The 19,640-nt window shown below is 41.4% G+C and overlaps 1 protein-coding gene across 3 annotated transcripts in view; it reads left to right on the forward strand.

Moving 5' to 3' along the window:
* The first annotated feature begins 15,132 nt into the window (after positions 1–15,132).
* TRIM24 (tripartite motif containing 24) overlaps positions 15,133–19,640 on the forward strand; it is a 100,601-nt gene continuing 96,093 nt past the window's right edge. For 2 of the 3 annotated variants that reach the window (XM_046669332.1, XM_046669333.1), the window contains exon 1: positions 15,134–15,819. In XM_046669332.1, coding sequence (XP_046525288.1) covers positions 15,456–15,819 — 364 coding nt within the window. In that variant the 5' untranslated portion in view covers positions 15,134–15,455. Of the gene's footprint in view, positions 15,820–19,640 lie in introns of all 3 variants that reach the window. The other variant, XM_046669334.1, reaches the window with a different exon arrangement.

Consider the following 19,640-nt stretch of genomic DNA (forward strand, 5'->3'; position numbering starts at 1 on the left):
GCCAGGATCTCCGCAGCTTCACAGTCGCCAAAAAGTCCTGTATCCTTTTGATGTGACCACAGTAGTCTTTCATAGTTTCTTTGCCTTCTGGTTAATACAAGTTCCAGAATCATTTTATACATTTTCTGCCCCAAATCTGAAATCAGTCATTTATCCAGGGAGTCCTGGCCTAAAGAGTCTCTTAATCTCATCAAAGTCTATCAGAAAATAGCTCAAAACATTTTCTCAGAAATGCTAGATATTTCCCAGAAGGTGATTAAATTATTATATCACAACAAAGTTCTACTCTACACCACTTTTTCTCAAATTTCAGACAATTTTATTTCTCTTAAATAGTAAAATGTTTTAGAAATTATTTAAAGAGCTATATAAAATATAAACTTATTATAATTATGGATAGTTCCAATGTTTTAAAGAAGATCTAATTTAGAGAATGGAAGAGTAAGAAGAGAGAAGCAGGATAGAGGTGATACGAAATATAGATTAGAGACTGAAGATTGGACAAAGAAGATGTGGTATATATATACAATGGAATACTGCTCAGCCATAAAAAAAAGACAAAATTGTCTCATTTGCAACAAGATGGATGGCCTTTGAAGGTATTTTGTTAAGCAAAATAAGGCAGGCAGAGAAAGACAAACACCATATGATTTCACTCATGTGGAAGATAAACAGACACATGGACAAAGAGAATTGGCTAGTGGTTACCAGGGGGAAGGGGAGTCGGGGGCCTGGGGTGGGCACAAAGGGTAAAAGGGCCTTTGTATATGGTGACGGACAATAATATACGGACAATAACGTACAACTGAAATTTCACAATGTTGTAAACTATCACAACCTGAATAAAAAATGTTCAAGAAAAGAAACATAAAAAAAAATCTGGAGATTAGTTACTGAATTCATTACTTTGCGCAATACTAATACTAACTCTTTGACTTTTTTTTCCCTTTTCTTTCCTATTTATTTGTTTATATATATTTATTTTAATAGACTTTAGTTTTTAGAGCAGTTTTAGATTCATAGCAAAATTGAGCAGAAGGTACAGAGATTTCTTACATACTCCTACTCCCACACATGCATGGCCTCCCTCATGATCAACATCCCCCACACAAAGTGGTACATTTGTTGCAATTGATGAACCTACAGTGACACATCATTATCACCCAAAGTCAACAGTTAACATTAGGGTTTGCTCTTGGTTGCTTTGACTTTTTATTTACTAAAATCTGTTGTCTGATCAAAAAATCCCAAACTTGTTATTGCCTAAAATCTTGGAAAAGCAGAAAAACACACAGAAGAAAATAAAAATCACCTGTGCTGTCACTCAGGAAAAGACCACTGAAACATTTTGGCATATAGACTTCTAGGTCTGTCCTTCCTCCCTTCCCTCCTTCCTTCCCTCGTTCTCTGCTTCCTTCCTGCCTTTCTTCCTTTCTTTCTTTCTGCCTTTTTAACTTAGTTTTTCACCTATTTGTATGGAACATGCGCCTGTGTTGTTTTCTGATGAGGGAATTTTTTTTTTTTTGAGGAAGGTTAGTCTTGAGCTAACATCTGCCGGCAATCCTCTTTTTTGCTGAGGAAGACTGGCCCTGAGCTAACATCTGTGCCCGTCTTCCTTTACTTTATACGTGGGACGCCTACCACAGCATGGCGTCCCAAGTGGTGCCATGTCCGCACCCGGGATCTGAAGTGGCGAACCAGGGGCCACCGAAGCAGAACGTGGGAACTTAACCTCTTTGCCACCGGGCTGGCCCCTGACAAGAGAATTTTTAATGGTTACGTGGCATTTGATCGCATAACACAATTTACTTAAGCAAAGTCAGTACTGGCTTCTGGGTTGTTTCTACTTTTTTGGCTATTATAACTGTTGCTGTGATTTTTAAAAACTCTACATAAGTAATTATTTAAATTCATGCATACTTTTTTCCATAAAGTCCTAAGAATAGAATTTTGGGGTCAAATGTATAAATGTAATCAAGGTTTTCGTTACATATTTCGAATTGAACTGATTTTTACCCTCACCAGTGCACTATATTTTTATAATACTATGTTTTTATAAAAAGAAATAAGAGACAGGAGCTACTGGTCATGTAACTGATGGCTTCTAAAGGAGCTAAACGGATATTGCTTTCCATTTCCAAAGAATGGATGATTATCAGTGTAAGAGACAAACTGGATTCACTCACTGTACAATGTAGGGGAAGAAAAGTATACTTGAAGCTCTAAATAGTCCTGAAATCAACTATTCCAATGGAAAGCAAGACTTCAATTTGCATATTGTATTACCAAATCTCATCTGGAATGATTCAGTTCAAATATTTATGAGCAATGAATAATGAATTGAGTATAATAAATCGTTATTTCTCTTAATGATTGATACTTACATAAAAAAGGGAAAATATTCTCAGAGGATGAAGGGTGATTGGAGCTCATGATTTCAACACAAATTTTTTTCCTGTGCAACAGAGTGTAAGAAATCATGATTTTGAAAGAACTTTCCCTCTTTTTACTTTGAGGTAGGAGTGGTGTTGGGGAGAGAGTCTGAAATAATGGAAAAGCTTTTAGAAAGATTTCCAAAGATATGAGATTACTCAAGGTGTATCAACATTCAACACGTGGCTATGGAGCACCTACCATGTTCAAGGTCCTGTGCTGGCGAGTGGATGTAGTGAGATAATTAAACTGAGCTTCTGACCCTCACAATTTAATGAGGAGACAATTAATCTTAATACAAAATAAGTGACGTTGGAGTTCTGAAGGAGAACAAATTCTTCCAGGGAGCCAGGTATGAGAGGGGGTGGGGCTACTCGAGAAAGATCTCACAACTTTCTAGGGCATCCAGTCCTTAAAGTCTGTAACAGGCAACACTGTACTATGCTTAGAATATTAAAAATAGGACATAGACGTTCTTCCCATGAGATTACTTTTTCGTCTGGAGAGGCGTTAGGAATATCTGTAATCATAAAGCTGTGAACTGATGTTGTTTTTTGAAAAATCACGTGAATAATACAGAAAAATTTTCAGGATTGGTCATAACTGTTCCTCATATTTCTAAAGGCTTTTCCCCATTGTCTTCTAGCTTCCTCTGCGGCTGTTGAGAAGTTTGATTCCGTTCTGACTCTTAATCCTTTAGATCTGACTGTTTTCTCTTTGGAAGCTTTTTGGATGTCTCCTTACTCTTGAGTTCTAAGCAGTCTTCCCTTCTCTCTTGTTGCTTAATACCAAGTGAGGGCAGGCACACTTCCTTCTGTTCCCAGTGGCGATAGCTAAGACTTGGCTAGAACATTTAAAAGACTTTACTAAATGCTTAAAGATTTCAGAATGGAATTTCAACACAGCAGGCTAAATTTTTTGTATTTATCATTCTTAACCCATAGTGACTATTTGATTTACAACTTTTCACCAGATAGCCATAATGCCACTTTTCTGACAACTTATTTTTGCAGTATAATGTTTTTCCTCAAAAACATACTAAGTAAATATTCTGTAAGCAGCAATATTTTGACGTTACAGTTTCAGACAAAGACCCACTCACCAATTCACTTGACACAACAGTTTCCAGTTAAAGAATATCATGTGGAACAAATCTGAATTGGGTGCTATGTTTGACTTTTCTATTGTGCATGTTTTCATGTGCATTAAGTGAGAGGGAATCTTCAGTCTGTTTTGAAGTGCTTTTCTGTTTAGCTTTCATTTTGTCCTAAAGGGTTTTTTGTGTTATCACTTTATTTTTAAGAGCATCTCAAGTGCGCAATAGTATGAGCCTCTAAAAGGTTCAAATACATTAGTGAAAAGAAATGGTGCAGGAAGAAGGAAAAAAAAGAGAAAACAAACCATTGAACAAAGATGGTGTGATAAACAGAATGAAAAGGGAGAAAGAATAAAATACTTTGAATGTTTTTAAGAGCGAGATCACCATATTGTGTATAGAACTTTGCAAATTATGAGAGGATAAAGAAAAATCCTGAATCAGTCATATATTCGGGGAAATTGATCATGTCCACAAAAGGAGCTTCTTCTTGCTTCAGTCTCAAGAAGAGAAAATTATCAAGTGTGTCTCACTCTGATCTCGAATGTCTGTCTGAAAGTCCATTAGTGCACTCTCCACTACTTTTCCCAGAAAGATTCCCCTGCTTCCTTCTCCACCATCCACCACCAGGTCTTTAATTCATCCTTTGGCAACTATAATAAACCTTCATTACACTGCACTTTATATACAAATCATGGTTATTTATTTTCAAATTGTTGTTTCTTATTTATACAAATTTGTTTGTATTTGGTTATTATACTTTTCTGAAAAAATTTTGGGTTATCAAAGTTTGGGATATTCAGTCTTGAATAAAACCATGTGCTATCAACAGTCCATTCTACGTCAAATAGCACCAAGAGCAGTGGGGTTCCTTGGACAGTTTCTCTTCCAGCATGATGACAGGGAGGACCAGGCCTGCATTTGTTTCAGCAGTCTTCAAGGTCTTTGTGATTTCCTGTGGGTGACTAACAGCATAAAAGATAGGACTACAGATGGCCCAAGAATATGCGGAAATAATTTCATGGGACAATTGGAATCTAGGAAACAAACATTCCTCTAAATGACAGTCTAAAGGAAACATAATATTCAGATCATAATTCTGCCCAGCATTATGAGAAGTGTTATAGAATTATGAAGAGCACTTTAGCTCCTAGACCACAGCTCTATTCCAAAAAGCTCTTTGCTTTGCATTTGCACAACTAGAGCTAAATTGGAATGGTTTTCCTGGAACAACAGGGATGGTTGGCCTCAATACAAATCAAGTCTCTCCTTCTAGGAGGCAGATGATTGTTTATATATTTTAAGCGACAATTGTTTTCAGTTTTCAGTGTCTACTCCTGCTGGAGCCCAGTCTTAATATAGCTTACCTTCTTACACATCAAAACCAACTCTTTTTCTCTTTCTTTAACACCATCCCAAGGCTCTGGGCTGTATTCTTTGCACTAGACTACAAAGAGAAGTGAACACAAATGCTGTCCCTGGGAAGCCCACACTTCTGTGGGGGACAAAGATACAATTACACATACAATTAACTATAATAAAAATAAGACCGAGAAAAATAGAGGTACAAATCAAAGCCAGAATTAATGGTCATGACACAGACCAAGAACATAAGGGTTATAAATTAATTTTCTACTAGCTATTAGCATCTCCATGCCTCTGCTATGACCATTTTCTAACATGCACATATATACGTTTATACATTTTGAATTTTGCACCGGGCCCATGTATTTCATGTTCAAAAATACATAATTTCATTTTTAAAAATCGCAATTATATTTTTATAGAACTTGATAAACTGACTTAAAATGTATATGGATAGTGATTTGATACCTTTTGAAAGCTGCTTTCTGATTGTTTAAAGTTTACATTATAGATCCTGACTAGAATATATATGACTGTTCAAAAAAATGTACTTGTGTTCTTATTCAAATTGCTTCTGAGAAGAAAAACTGTAAATACATTATGGAAGATAGTAAAGATACTTCATTTTCTTATGGAAAAAAATGTCTATGGAATGCAAACATACAAGAATAGTCTCAACAATTTGAAAAGAGAAATAAAGGGGAGGGCGGACCTACCTTCTTAGATAGCCAGACACATTATAAAGACACAGAAATTAAAGTAGCATTCAGGAACAGACAAATCAACCAATGAAATAGTATCTGAAGCTGATCCATGCATATATGGAAACCTGATATAAGCTACAGGTGGCATTTCAGATTAGGAGGCAATGGATGAACCGTTTAGTGAATGTGGTTAGTGAGACTGCTCATCCAGATGGAAACGAGAATGAATTTGGTTTTCCCTCTTCTCCTCCCTTAAAATAATAAAATGCCCATGTCATAGAGTTGTTACTATGCTATGTAGTTATTAAAAATAATTGAGTATATTTGTGGGTAAAAATATTAAAAGATCTTCAGACTATAAAGTAAAAAGAGCAAGTTACTGATAAAAATCCATACAGCACAACCCCACTTGTGTGTGCTTCTGTGTGTGTGTGGTGGGGGGGACAAACCAGAAGCCACAAATACACATGTGTATATGAATACATATGTACAGAAAAAGGGTCTGGAAGTATATGCAACAAACTGCTACCATGGTCACCATGAGGAGGAGCCTTAGAGATGGGTAGAGGACATGTGGGAGCCATTATTCTTTATTCCAAACTTCCATAATTGCTGAATTTAAAAATAAATAATAATACAAAACAGTCACGTGGAAAGAGTTGTAAAAATTATGTTGCTAAATAAGTATGTAATTATTTAATAAATTAATCTATTCAACTACTTTTTGTGAGAAGTCTTCTACCTGCTAGTATCGGGCTGGTGCAGTGGTTCTCAAAATGTGGTCTTGGAACTCCAAAAGGTCTCTGATGCCCTATCAGGGGACCCATGAGGTCAAAACTATTTTAAAAATAATACTAACATGTTATTTGCCCTTTTCACTCTCATGTTCTCTTGAGTTTACAGTTGATTTTCCATAGGAGGAGGAAAGTCATGAGGTTAATGAGATAGAAGAGGACAGGGGTAGCAGCAAGATTTTTCACTGTGTAGTTTTCTTATTCTATTTTTAAACCATGTGTTACCTATTAAAATGTAAGCCTTAGAAGACAATATGGATGAATACTTGTATAATCTCTGAATGGAAAGTATTTCTGAATATGCCACAAAATCAAAAACCATAAAGAAAAAAATGATAAATTTGACTACATAAAAAGTTAATAATTTTGTCTAGCAGGAAACAAAAATCTATAAGATTAAGAGACAAATGACACATAGGGAAAAAAATTTTGCAACCTACAGCTTGTGATAAACAATGATCCCTTTCAAATCAATAAGAAAAAAGATGAGCACTCAATAGAAAAACAGGCCAAGCCCATGATCAGGCAATCACAAATGAAAAAGATGCAAACGCTCTTAAATATATAAAGATATATTCTGTCTCAGCATTAATCAAATAAGTGAAAATAAAATCAATGGAGCTCCTTTTTTGGACATTCAGATTGGCAAAGATTAACTAGAATAATAGTAAAGATATAGGGAAGTTGGTATTCATGTACAACATGGGTGGGAGTGAAGGGCAGTGTGGCAATAAATTTACAGATATTAATTGTGCAACCCTTGTTCTAAGAATTCCACTTCTAGGAATTTAACCTAAGGTCACAGAGATAAATGAAATATTGCAAACAATGGTATGTCAGGTTACTAATTTCTGCCCCCATCTGCCCCATCCAACCTCATCTTATCCTTTTACTAATAGAATCTGCACTGCTGCTGAGTTTAGAAGGATATACGACTACTCCACTGGAGAGGACGTTCCCCAGCTTACCTTGAAGCTGGATGCGGCCCTGTAACAACACAATGTCAGGGGAAGTGAGTGCCCAACTTCTGTGTTACTTGATGACAACTGCCAGTTCCTCTCCTTTCTCAAGTGAAAACATGGTGCTTGTGGGCCAGAACCGGCCATGTAGACAAGGATAAACATTTTAGGGGATGGCAGAATAACAAGATAGAAGGAATCTGTTGCCTTGAATGATTGAGAAGCAGAGGAACAGACCCACCCAAGGACATGGTACATGAAAGAGAAATACTAAACTTGATATTATTTGAGCCATGAAAATTATCTTACCAGCTTGGCCCATAACTTAACCAAAACAAGTGTAAATGTCTGTCAATAGAGTTTTTAAAAAAAAATTTTGTTATAACGGAATCATAGGCAATCATTAAAAGTGATATTATAAATCTATAGATGTCTACATGTATTGTTGAGTTTCTTAGTCTGCATGAGTTGCTGTAACAAAATACCACAGACTGGATGGTTTAAACAATAGAAATTTGTTTCTTGTAGGTCACAAGGCTGGGAAGTCCAAGATCAAGGTTCTGGCCAATTCAGTTTCTGGTGAGAGCTCTTTTCCTGGCTTGCAGATGGGCACCTTGCTGGGTTTTCACATGGCCTTTCCTTGATGCATGCTTTGGGAGAGAGAGAGAGAGAGAGTGAGCCAGTGAGAATGCATGTACTCTGGCCTCTCTTCCTGTTCTTATAAGGACACTAATCCTATCAGATTAGGGCTGCACCCTTATGACCTCATTTAACCTTAATTAACTCCTAAAGACTCTATTTCTAAATATAGTCACATTCGGGCTTAGGGCTTCAATATGTGAATTTGAAGGGGAACATAATTCAGTCCATAGCATTGAGTTTAAAAATTTGCTAAAATCATGCATATTGTGATATCAATTATGCCAAATTATTTATGTGTGGGTGTGTATGTATAGAGTATGTTTAGATAGATTCTGAAAAGGTGCTCCCCAGTAGTAATGAACTCTGCAGATGGGATTTAGGGAGGCAATGACAGGTATCTTTGGGCTACATTAAGAACAAATTTATAGAACAGGAAAGCAGGCATAACTAAAAGTAGTGGTTGACGTGTATCACCACCATAAAAGCAAACAAAAGCTATGTAACAAATGAAAATTGGTTTCATATAAGTAAAGTTAAATGTCAAAAAAACCCTCTAAAGAATGACACTTTTCAAAAGTACAAATGTGTACAATGAGTTCTACTATCAGGTGAAATATTTCTTGAAAAGTAGAAATTGTGTTACTGAACCAGGTTCGTTCTGCACATCACACAAAATGCCAATCACCAAGATGACACGTTTGCAGCAGAGAAATGGTTTATTCAAAAGGCAGCCAAGCGAAGGCATGGGAAAACAAATCTCAAATTGGCCGTCCCTCAAAAATGGGATTGGGGCCAGCCCGGTGGCTCAGTGGTTAAGTTCCCATGTTCTGCATTGGCAGCCTGGGGTTCACTGGTTTGGGTCCCGGGTGCGGACCTACGCACTGCTTATCAAGCCATGCTGTGGCAGGTGTCCCACATATAAAATAGAGGAAGATGGGCATGGATGTTAGCTCAGGGCCAGTCTTCCTCAGGAGGAAGAGGCGGATTGGTGGCAGATGTTAGCTCAGAGTTATTCTTCTCCTAAAAAAAAAATGAGATTAGAGATATTCATGAGATAAAGGGGCAGGGTGGTCTGAAGTGTAGGAATAGATGATTGGAGGTAAGGAAAAGTGAGGTAATTGATGTAGTGTAAGTGTTGAGGCAAGTGTGGTCAAGCTTTATGGCTTTTCATAGGATGCATATTTACAAAATGGTGGTGTAAGCATGATCTGAGGATGGAACTTTCGGCTCGCTGATGTCAGGAGTTCACCTATCGGACACCTGTGCAGGCCCAGTTGGTGGGTTGGTGATCTTGACCCTCCTGAATCCAACTCTTAGGTCCTGAAAAACAACTCAGGCATCCATTACCATGGTAACCCAAGGGTCAGGGATGTTACCTATGAGGAACCTAGTGGGAGTTGGTTAATATATTGCCTAAGCAGCACAGCTAACAATGTGCAGGTGAACACTAAAAACTACAATTAATAATTGCAAACAAAACTATGGTTATGGGGCCAGCCCTGTGGCCTAGTGGTTAAAATTCCTCACGCTCTGCTTCGGCAGCCTGGGGTTTGCGGGTTTGGATCCTGGGCATGGACCCTACTCCACTCATCAGCCATGCTGTGGAAGCATCCCACGTATGAAATAGAGGAAGACTGGCATGGATGTTAGCTCAGGGTGAATCTTCCTCACACACAAGAAAACTATGGTTATTAGCTATCTAATCATTAACGGCTAACTGTCCACTTGTTTCAAGTGCTTTTCCTATTGCTGTGCTTTGTGTTGAGTTGTGCTAGGATAGATTTTTTTAGAAATTATTTCTCAAGAATAAACCTTGTCATCATTTTCAGAGTCCTTTCAAACTCTCACTTTGGTCCACTTACTCATCTCTCACTTATTTGCCCTTTCCTCAAAGAGTGTCACGGATCTCCTCATTTTCCTTCTAGCTCCTATTTACTCCACTTTTCTTTTTCTTCTCTTGTTAGGCTATCTGCAACTGTTGTTGCTTTTTTCTTTTATTCCGTTTGTTTTTCTTCATTTGTTCCCTTATTATCTGCCTTGTTCTCTCTTTTGTTTTTCTTATCTTCTTATTGAGTTACTCTTGATCTGTTGAGTTTTTATTGTTTTTTCTTCTTTTTTCCCCTCTGCAATCCCTAACCTCATAAAACCTGATAAAACTTCCTCCACAGAGCAGGCAGAATATTAAAATGTGGGGCTTCTCTCTGTGCCTAGATATTCCCAGAACAGTCTGCACAGGTATTGCTCCCAGTCCTTAAGTTGACTCGTTCCATCTGTCCATAAACGTAGTAAGCTGACCAGAGCTTCATGAGTCAATATTCAGGTGACAGCCCACTTCATTGCTCCTGTTCTTCAGACAAGGGAATAAATACGCCCCTTCTTATTTTACTCCCAAGCCCTTATGTGAATTCTTTTCCTCTGCATGTAATGTTCTGTAAACATTTTTTTTTTCCTTTTTCTCCCCAAAGCCCCCCAGTACATAGTTGTATATTCTTCGTTGTGGGTCCTTCTAGTTGTGGCATGTGGGATGCTGCCTCAGCGTGGTTTGATGAGCAGTGCCATGTCCGCGCCCAGGATTCGAACCAACGAAACACTGGGCCGCCTGCAGCGGAGCACACGAACTTAACCACTCGGCCACGGGGCCAGCCCCTGTAAACATTATTTATCTGGAAGAAAAAAATGATTGGGGAGGGGAGGTGGTGAGGGAAAAGGAAAATCACCTGCAGGTATCTGTCCTGGACCATCCTCTTCAGCAGATGGCTCACAAGAGCAAAATATTTGAGGAAAGGAGGTATAATTGAGGCAAATACTTGGAACGCAGCACAGCATGAGAGGACTAAAGCAGGAGGAAGCAAGCTCTAGATTTTTGGCTTCCGTGAAATTTATGAGATATTTATTTATTTTTTGAGGAAGATTAGCCCTGAGCTAACTACTACCAATCCTCCTCTTTTTGCTGAGTAAGACTGGCTCTGAGCTAACATCCATGCCCATCTTTCTCTACTTTATACGTGGGACGCCTACCACAGCATGGCTTTTGCCAAGCGGTGCCGTGTCCGCACCCGGGATCCGAACCGGCAAACCCCAGGCTGTGGAGAAGGGGAACGTGCGCACTTAACTGCTGCGCCACCGGGCCGGCCCCATGAGACATTTAAAAAATGCAAAAGAGAAAAGACCACCCTCAGTTTCAATGATTTGCTAAAACAATCCACAAGATTCAGAAACAGTTTCTTATACTCAGTTACAGCAAAAGGATACAGATTAGAATTAGCAAAATGGAAAGGTACATAGGCAAAGTCCAGAAGAAACCAGGAATAAGCTTCCAGTTGAGTCCTCTCCCAGTGGAGTCCCACAAATAGCACTAATTCTCCCAGCAACACATGTTGTTAAACGTGTAAAATGTTGCCAACTGGGGAAATTCACCCAAACCTTCCTATCCAGGATTTTAATTGGGGGTCAGTCACATAGGCATAGTCACATAGCATCAGTATGACTGACCTTAGCTACTCGGTCTCCAGCCCCTCAGAGGTCAAACTGACACAGCATGGCTCAAGGCCTCAGGTATATGAAAAACTGGTGTTAGACAAAAGTTGCACTATTAGCATAAACTATCTGGTTAAAGTGATGGAGTGTGGCCCAAGGCCTCAAGCACGTGAAAACACTCTTATTAGGTAAGAGATCTAGGTCATCTCCCAGGAGTTAGGGAAGGGCCAGTTCTTTCTTTGGAATGTGCAGGGTTTGAGTTACCCAAGCTCATTGAGTTAACCCTTTACTGCACTCCCAAGTAGTATGTAGACTATAAACTTTTAAAAAAAAAAATGACTGAACTTCTTATCTTCCTGATGGCACAAAACTTAAAACCTAAAGGAACTGAGAATATAATTAGATTGTTTCCATTTTGGTTTTGGTCATCATTTCAGGTTTGAAATCAGTCAGTATAATATTCATTCTCCCTTCTAGCTAGGGCCAATTTGACGATCCAAGGGTGTGATAGGGCCATGGCACATGTGGGAGAGATGCTGGGTCCTTGGGCATCCTTGGTTCACGGTGGCATACACAGAATGTGCCTTGCCTCCATTGGTTCTTGACTGCTGGCATCTCTGTGGAAGCCACTGAGATAATCTGAGACAGTCTCAGGTCCCTACACACTGCATCCTCCTTGTCCTAACAATGAGGGCTCAAGTCATCCAAGCCTTTCAGCTACTGCTGAAGGTAGAGGAATCTTTTCTTTGTTCCTCTAAAACTAGAGGAGATTGGGTGAAGGGGTTGTCTCAAACCCTCCTGGCCTAGATATTTATCACAACCTCTGAGAGTTCTTCAAAAATGATTTTGTTAAACTTCCCCAGAGTTATGGAATTTCCATCTGTTACTACCTTGTGATGGGTGGGCATGAGAAATCCTCACTAGCATCTAATGCTCTCTCTCTCTCTCTCTCTCTCTCTCTTGTTTTGGTGAGGAAGATTGACCCTGAGCTAACGTCTGTGCCAATCTTCCTCTATTTTGTGTGTGGGACGCCACGAGAGCATGGCTTGATGAACAGTGTGTAGGTCTGCACCTGGGATCCGAACCTGCAAAATCCTGGGCTGCCGAAGCAGGGTGCATGAACTTAACCGCTATGCCACTGGGTCAGCCCTGTAAGCATCTAATGCTCTTGCTCTCTTTGCAGATTCCCTTAGTGTTCCAGAATAGACAATTCTTATCTCCTCTCTCAAAGCAGGTGCTAGAGTTGGCGGTGGTGTAGTTTAGAAAATGGTAAGCTATCCAAATAGGCTGATGTTTAGATTGGATATGGGAAAGCAGTGATCAACAGGCAGGCATATCAGATGGGTGAAACTGTGGAGAAGCTTGGGTGCAGTGGGGAGCCACAGGAATTGTAGAACAAAAGAAGGGGCTAGATTCAGAGGTGTAATTAAGGAAGCACAATCTATTAGTAACGTGGAACTCTGTGAAATATTTTTGCAACACACTTGGAGGCTAACAATATCTAGGTAAGAAAATCACATGGTTAAAAAAACCCCTAAAACAATGAATTCATTTTCTGGACTTAAAAAAAATCCCAAAGCCATATATATCTGAATAAAGTAAAGCATATGATTGTTTTAATTACACGAGACTAGGAAGTCTAAGAATATGGAAGATAATTTTGTCTAAAACTATTTATCCATGATAATTTGAGAAACTAAACTAGTGGGTTGTATCAAATTACATGGCGTTCTCTCAAAACAAGCTTTCTCAATTACCTCTTATTTTTCCTTCACTACCATCATTCGAAGGAATAAAAGGTTCTTTTCTTTAGTCTGCTTGAATCCTGTATACCACCTCTGTAATGAATTATTAGTATATTAGAATCATTAACTTATAATACAGAATTTGCTTTCCTAGTATATGAAGATCTTCATATCCTTTTACTAATAGCATCTCCATTCTTGTTGAGTGTTAGAAAGATACTGTGACTACTCCTAGTGGAGGAGTGATCCACTTTGCCCAGGGTGGTTTATGGGGACAATTTTGAGTGAAGGGCATTCCAAAACAAAGGGAACAACAAGTGCAAAAGAGGAAGGCATTAAAATTGCTGGAGCATCAAGTGTGAGAATAGTGGGAGCTTCAGCCCGAGAGGTGTATAGGGATGAAATCACCAGGGACAGCAGGCAGGTTAAGAAATTGGGGATACGCTTCTGTTTCTCCAAGGGTGGTCCTGGACCACCCAGATCACAATCATGAGGTGCTGCTAAAACTGAATATGGAGATGGACCCAAGAACCAGTTTTTGAGTAAGCTTGCCAGGTGATTCTTATGCAAACTAAGGTTTAAGAAACTGCTACTATACAAAATAAATAGCCTTTGAATGTCATTAAGAAAGAGAATCTCACTCTAGAGGCCTATGGAGATTGGATTTTGAGGATCTGTTTGGGAAAGAGGCTGGTAGGAGAGGAATAATTTGGGTAAGGTAAGATTTTGAGGGAGGGCTGGGAGGTTTAGAGTTTGCCTTCCTCCATGGCCGTTTTTTCTTCCCGGATGAATTCAGTTGTAACAAAGCCTTTCCTGACCCCATCCCGCTCTCCTCAAATGTCCAGCACCACTTCATTTGTACTTAAAAATGGCACTTCCATGCAGTTGTTTTTACAGTCGCGTGTGTATGCAAGCTTTGTTTTCCCCACCCCGTTTCTATACTTCAAGCTCCTCAAAAGCTTGGGCATTTTTTGAGTGAATATGTGTGTTACTTCCAATATAAGTGTGTGTGTGTGGGGGGGGGATGAAAAAGAATATTGAAGTTACGAATTATTCGAACTTCGGTGTTGAGATTTATTTTTATTTCTTGTAATGATGCCATATTTATGCAAGAGACATTTGCAAACAATCTTTAAATATAAAAAGATATATTTATATATAATTATAAATATATCTAAACATACAATTCCTTGGAAAATGAACTATTTTTATTCATTTGAAAAGCAAATCACTGCCTTTAAAAATTAATTTCACCTTTTTCATTGGCGAAATCCTTTAAAAATTCCCGACTTGCAAAAGAACCCCCCCCCCCCCATTCTTGCTCCATCATTCATCACAGTCATGAGTACACTCAGGTGGCAAAATCCATGCTGCCTTCACAATCTGTTTTACACAACATTCTCCTATTTTTAAAATTCTTTCCGTGTTTCCTCTTCACTATCTCCACTTCGTCCTCCTCTGACCCACGCACCGTATTTACTCCTCCTCAAGACCCCCGTCTCCAGGAATAAAACCAGTTTTCAAAGCAGTTGTTTAATTAACGGCGGAGAGCAGCACGGTGGAGCTCCGCCCTCGAGGAGGAGCTCACGCAGGCGGAGCAAACTCGGCGGTCGGTAGTTAACAAGCGAACCCTTAATCTTCACCGAGGAGCTAAATACACACAAAAGCCCAATCAGAGGACGCGGTTCTAGGCGCTCGGGGGGCGGGGCTGGGCAGGCGCCCTCCCTCCTCCCAGCCTCCCAGCCTCCCAGCCTCCCGCAGCCGCCGTCGGAGCCTCGCGGGCTTCGGCAGGCCCCGCCCCCTGGCCAGGCGCGGCGCCTATTGGGTGGTGCGCTCCTCGCCTTCGCCTCCGTTGCTGGGAGAGGGCGGGCGGGGAGGGGGGGCCTGAGGTGAGCCGGGGGGGTTCGAGAGAAAGGCGGGGAGGTGAGGCGGGCTGGGCGGATTCGACGAGCGCCGCGGCGGTTGGCGAGGCGGACGGGGCGCAGCCTTCGCGGGGCGAGGAACGGTCCCCGCTGACAGATCCCCTTCTTCCGGCCGCGCCACCCGGGAGGCGGATCCCCGGGGCCTGAGGAGGCTTCCTCGGCCCGGCCCTCCCTCTCTCCCTCCCTCTCCCGCGGGTCACCCGAGCGGCCTGTGAGGAGGAGGAGGAGGAGGAGGAGGAGGTCGTCGGGGGCGGCGGCGGGCGGAGACCGCGCTCCCCCTTCCGCGGCGGCGGCGGCGGCGGCGGCGGGGGCAGGACAATGGAGGTGGCTGTGGAGAAGGCGGCGACGGCGGCCGCGGCGGCTTCGGCGGCGGCCGCCGGGGGGCCCTCGGCGGCGCCGAGTGGGGAGAACGAGGCCGAGAGTCGGCAGGGCCCCGACTCGGAGCGCGGAGGCGAGGCGGCCCGGCTCAACCTGTTGGACACTTGCGCCGTGTGCCACCAGAACATCCAGAGCCGGACGCCCAAGCTGCTGCCCTGCCTGCACTCCTTCTGCCAGCGCTGCCTGCCCGCGCCCCAGCGCTACCTCATGCTCTCCGCGCCTTTGCTGGGCTCGGCCGAGACCCCGCCGCCCGTGCCCGCGCCCGGCTCGCCGGGCAGCGGCTCCTCGCCGTTCGCCACCCAAGGTGAGGGGCGGGCGCGGGGAGGCGGGCGCCCCGCTGCGGCGCGACCCGCTGTCATGTCGCCGCCGCCCGGGGTGCCCGGCGGGGGGGGGAGGCGGGGAGGAGGGTCTGTGTCGGCGGCGGTGACATGGAGGGCCCGCGCGCTCTGCGGCGTGCCGCGCGCCCCGCCAGCAACTTCCCCGGGCGCTGGGGAGCCGGGGCGCTGCGGCCGCTCCCGCGCCTGGCGTTCTCCTCCGGCGCTGGGGACCCCGCGAGCCGCACTTTGGAGAACCTCTGTCCGAGTCCGCCGTCGTCTGTATCTCGGGCTCTTCGGCGACTGCATCTGGTTAACTGCTACCCTCTGCCTCCCCAAAGCTTTGTCCGGGTCCATATGATCCTCATCATCTCGTGTAGACCCGCGTTATTCGAGCCGGAAGGGGGAAGGGAGGGATGGAGATGAAGTGATGGTGACTTTCTTTGATGATTGATTACAGATCGGATGCCGGCTATTTTCTCTCTTAAATGTTTTGGGTTCTTTACCTTAACGAGTCCTCAGTTTTCTTCTCTCCCCTCTGCTGGGGACAAAGGAGCTAAGAGGCGATGTTTTGTTGTCTTTCTCTTTCAAAGATTTTGAGACGGTAAAGGGTAAAGAGAAATAGAACAAAGTGATTTGAGGTGCAGGGTTTTCTTATATTTTGTAGACAGCAGCTGGAAATGTTGAACTTACTGTTCTCTTTGTGGTGTTTGTTACTGTATAATGAGACTTTTGACAGGTAGTTCCCATTGCTAACGTTAACAGGTTTGAAACATTTAAAGTTAGCTAAAGTAAGCACTGTAATTATTTGTTTCTAGTAGAATACTTGAGGGTTTTCCATTTTAATTTTGCGAGTATTTGAGCACCTCCTTTTAAACAATATAAACTAACTGAAAGAGGGAACATAATTCGTTTTCAATATATACTTCTTTTTTAGAAGGACTAGTTGATTTAATTTGAGATAAAATTCTAATTAAGCGAGCTAGGTCAAGGGATGTATGAAATTGATGTTTTAAGTAGATTGTAGTGTTAGACTCGTTTAGTTATGTGTTGGAAACAATATCTAGTTGAGGAAGACAGTTTTGCATGGGTCTCTCTGTTTCTGCAGGTCGTGCCAGTGGAGGTACTGACTGTCCTTTGTTTCTGTTTTTAAAGGATGTTTGTGTAAGGGACAGCCTTGGAAGATAGAGATAGTGTCTTCCAGCAGAGCAAAGAGCAGGCATGCTTATGGTCCGGTATAAAAAAGAAAGGGTTCTCCAAGCTTAGGTTTCCTCTGGTGTAACACAACCCATTGCCTGTGAGGGTGTCAACTGGCCCTCTTTACCTTGCTCAGTGGGGACCGGGGCCCTTGTAACCAGTGCAAAACTCTTGGTGCTTTGGCTTACGTTTTTACTGTGAGTGAGCAATAAGCCGCCCTTTGTTTCTGACCCCTGAGTCTCGTGTCTTGTACCAGCATCCATGGTAAGCTGCTTTGTTAGCTTGCAAGTAAGGTAAAATCTCAGATTTTTCACACTAGTTTGCTCTGATGGGGTCCCCCTGTTAGAAAGGTAGTACAGGTGAAACTTAAATCTTAGTTCTTAATTTTTAGACATATTTTAAAGTTTCTTTTATTCATATTTAGAATGGTTAAACATGGGCCAGCCCCGGTTGCCTCGTGGTTAAGTTCAGCGCACTCCACTTCACCAGCCCTGGTTTGGTTCCCAGGCGAGGACCTACACCACTCTTTTGTCAGCAGCCATGCTGTAGGGGCGGCTCACATGCTAAAAGAAGATCAGCAACAGATGTTAGCTCAGGACAAACCTTCCTCAGTAAAAAATAAATAAATAAAAAATAAATAAAGTGATTAAACAGGCCAGTAGCCAATGAGGATCTGAGTTTTGTGTAATTCTAGGATTAAGATTTATTGTGTGCCTGGCGATGACATTTAGATCTGAATAAATAAGAACGTGGGTTATAAGAGTTCTTTTTTTTGTTGTTGAGGAAGATTAGTCCTGAGCTAACATCCGTGCCCATCTTCCTCTACTTTATATGTGGGACGCCTGCCACAGCATGGCTTGATAAGCGGTGTGTAGGTCTGCACCTGGCACCTGATCCCACGAACCCCAGGCTACCCAAGTGGAGCATGTGAACTTAACCCCTGCACCACAGGGCTGGTCCTGTAATAAGAGTTCTGATCTTCAGTTTTGAGACAAGTTTGTGATTCCAGATTCTCAAAATGTCCTACGTAATTCCAGTCTCCAAATATCTTTTATCTTTGTGTTTGTATTGTAAGAGTTCAAGGAAAGCATTTAAATTGCAAGATAATGTTTTTGTTTTTGTACTAAGAAAGAAAAATGCTTTAACAAATGATACTTTCACATACACCTCTAAAAAAAAGAGTTATCTTCAATAAATTAAAAATACTATCCTGAGTCTTGTTGTCTTGGAGATTTTTTCCCTTGCTCTCTATTTGCTAACTTATTTTAATACTAGCTGAAGCACAAGTTTAGACAGTACGTTTCAGAACTAAAAGAGGTTTCAAGAGATTTCATTTGATCATCTCTGTTCTTCGTTCTCCTAATGAACTTCTGGGTATGGTCGTCATGGGTCAAACCGCAGTACCTACAGGAGCTAAGCAGGTAATTGACATGAACTGTGAGCCTCGCTGAAAAAGTAGGGAATGATGGGGAGTGAAGGGAAGGGGAGCAAACTCTGCTCAGCTCCAGCAGATTGTCATGTGAGAGTGCAGGGCAAGTGTTGATGGATCTTTTTTTTTTTTTTCTGTAAAATGTCTAGTATTTACAAGAATTAAAAAAAATACGTATATATACATGCACACACATAAATGGGCCCATTCGGTAGGCCACACAAAACAAGTTTTGTTGAGGCCACATATCATGTTGCAGTTAAACTCTTTCCTTTTCGATTTAGCTAGGGGTTTTCAAATTTTAGCTCTACTGGGATCATCTGGTATACTTATTAAAAATTTAGATTTCTAGGCCCCTCGCCCCAGAGAGCCCATGTTGCTATAGTTTTAGAATTCTAGTGTTTAATATTAATCCCTAGTGTTTCTTTAGCTCGAGCGGTATTATATTCCAAAGTACAGATGATCATAAGAGGATTCTTTAGAAAGTTAAGACCAAAATTCAAGGTGTAGAGTAGTTCTCAGTACTATCAGACCTAGTTTCCCTTTCTATTAAATACTTTTTAATGCTCCCTTTGTTATCCTAAATGACATTTATAGAAAATAAATCCTTCTTAACACATATTTTTTGCGGAAATCAACATAATGCTTTAATTGTCTTAAAAAAGAAATAAAGTTAGTTTGTAACAACAAAAGAGTGTTATAATTTATAAATGCTCAGACACAATTATACTGACTACCAAGCCCCCATTAAGAACATTGGTCTAAACTGTCTTTTTCTGAGGCTGTCAGTTGGAAGAGGTGAGAGTGAGTGACCAAAGCCAAAGTTGGATGACTACCTCAGTCCTGACTGTTGTTTTCTTAGTATGCAGTTGTATCCAGGGAAGAGGGAATATATTGGAAAACAGATTTTCTTTTAAGGTACATTTTAGGTACATGAACTCAAGAGACAAACTGATCTTGGAGAAGTGTTGCCATGTTGTGCAATATTTTGTGGTGTTTATGTACTGTTCAGCCAGAGTAGCAAACTCTTTTTAAAGAACACTGAGAGCATGCTTTAGAAAGGGGTCACATTATTTGTCCAGGAAGAGTAAAATATAGGAATTCATCAGTTTTCTTAGACTTCTTTGCTAACTGTCTATAAAATATGTTACTGTCAATTCTGGGAGCTGATTTCTTTTGTTCCTT

This window comes from Equus quagga, chromosome 8 (assembly GCF_021613505.1).
Source record: "Equus quagga isolate Etosha38 chromosome 8, UCLA_HA_Equagga_1.0, whole genome shotgun sequence".
In the NCBI taxonomy this organism is placed as follows: Eukaryota; Metazoa; Chordata; class Mammalia; order Perissodactyla; family Equidae; genus Equus; species Equus quagga.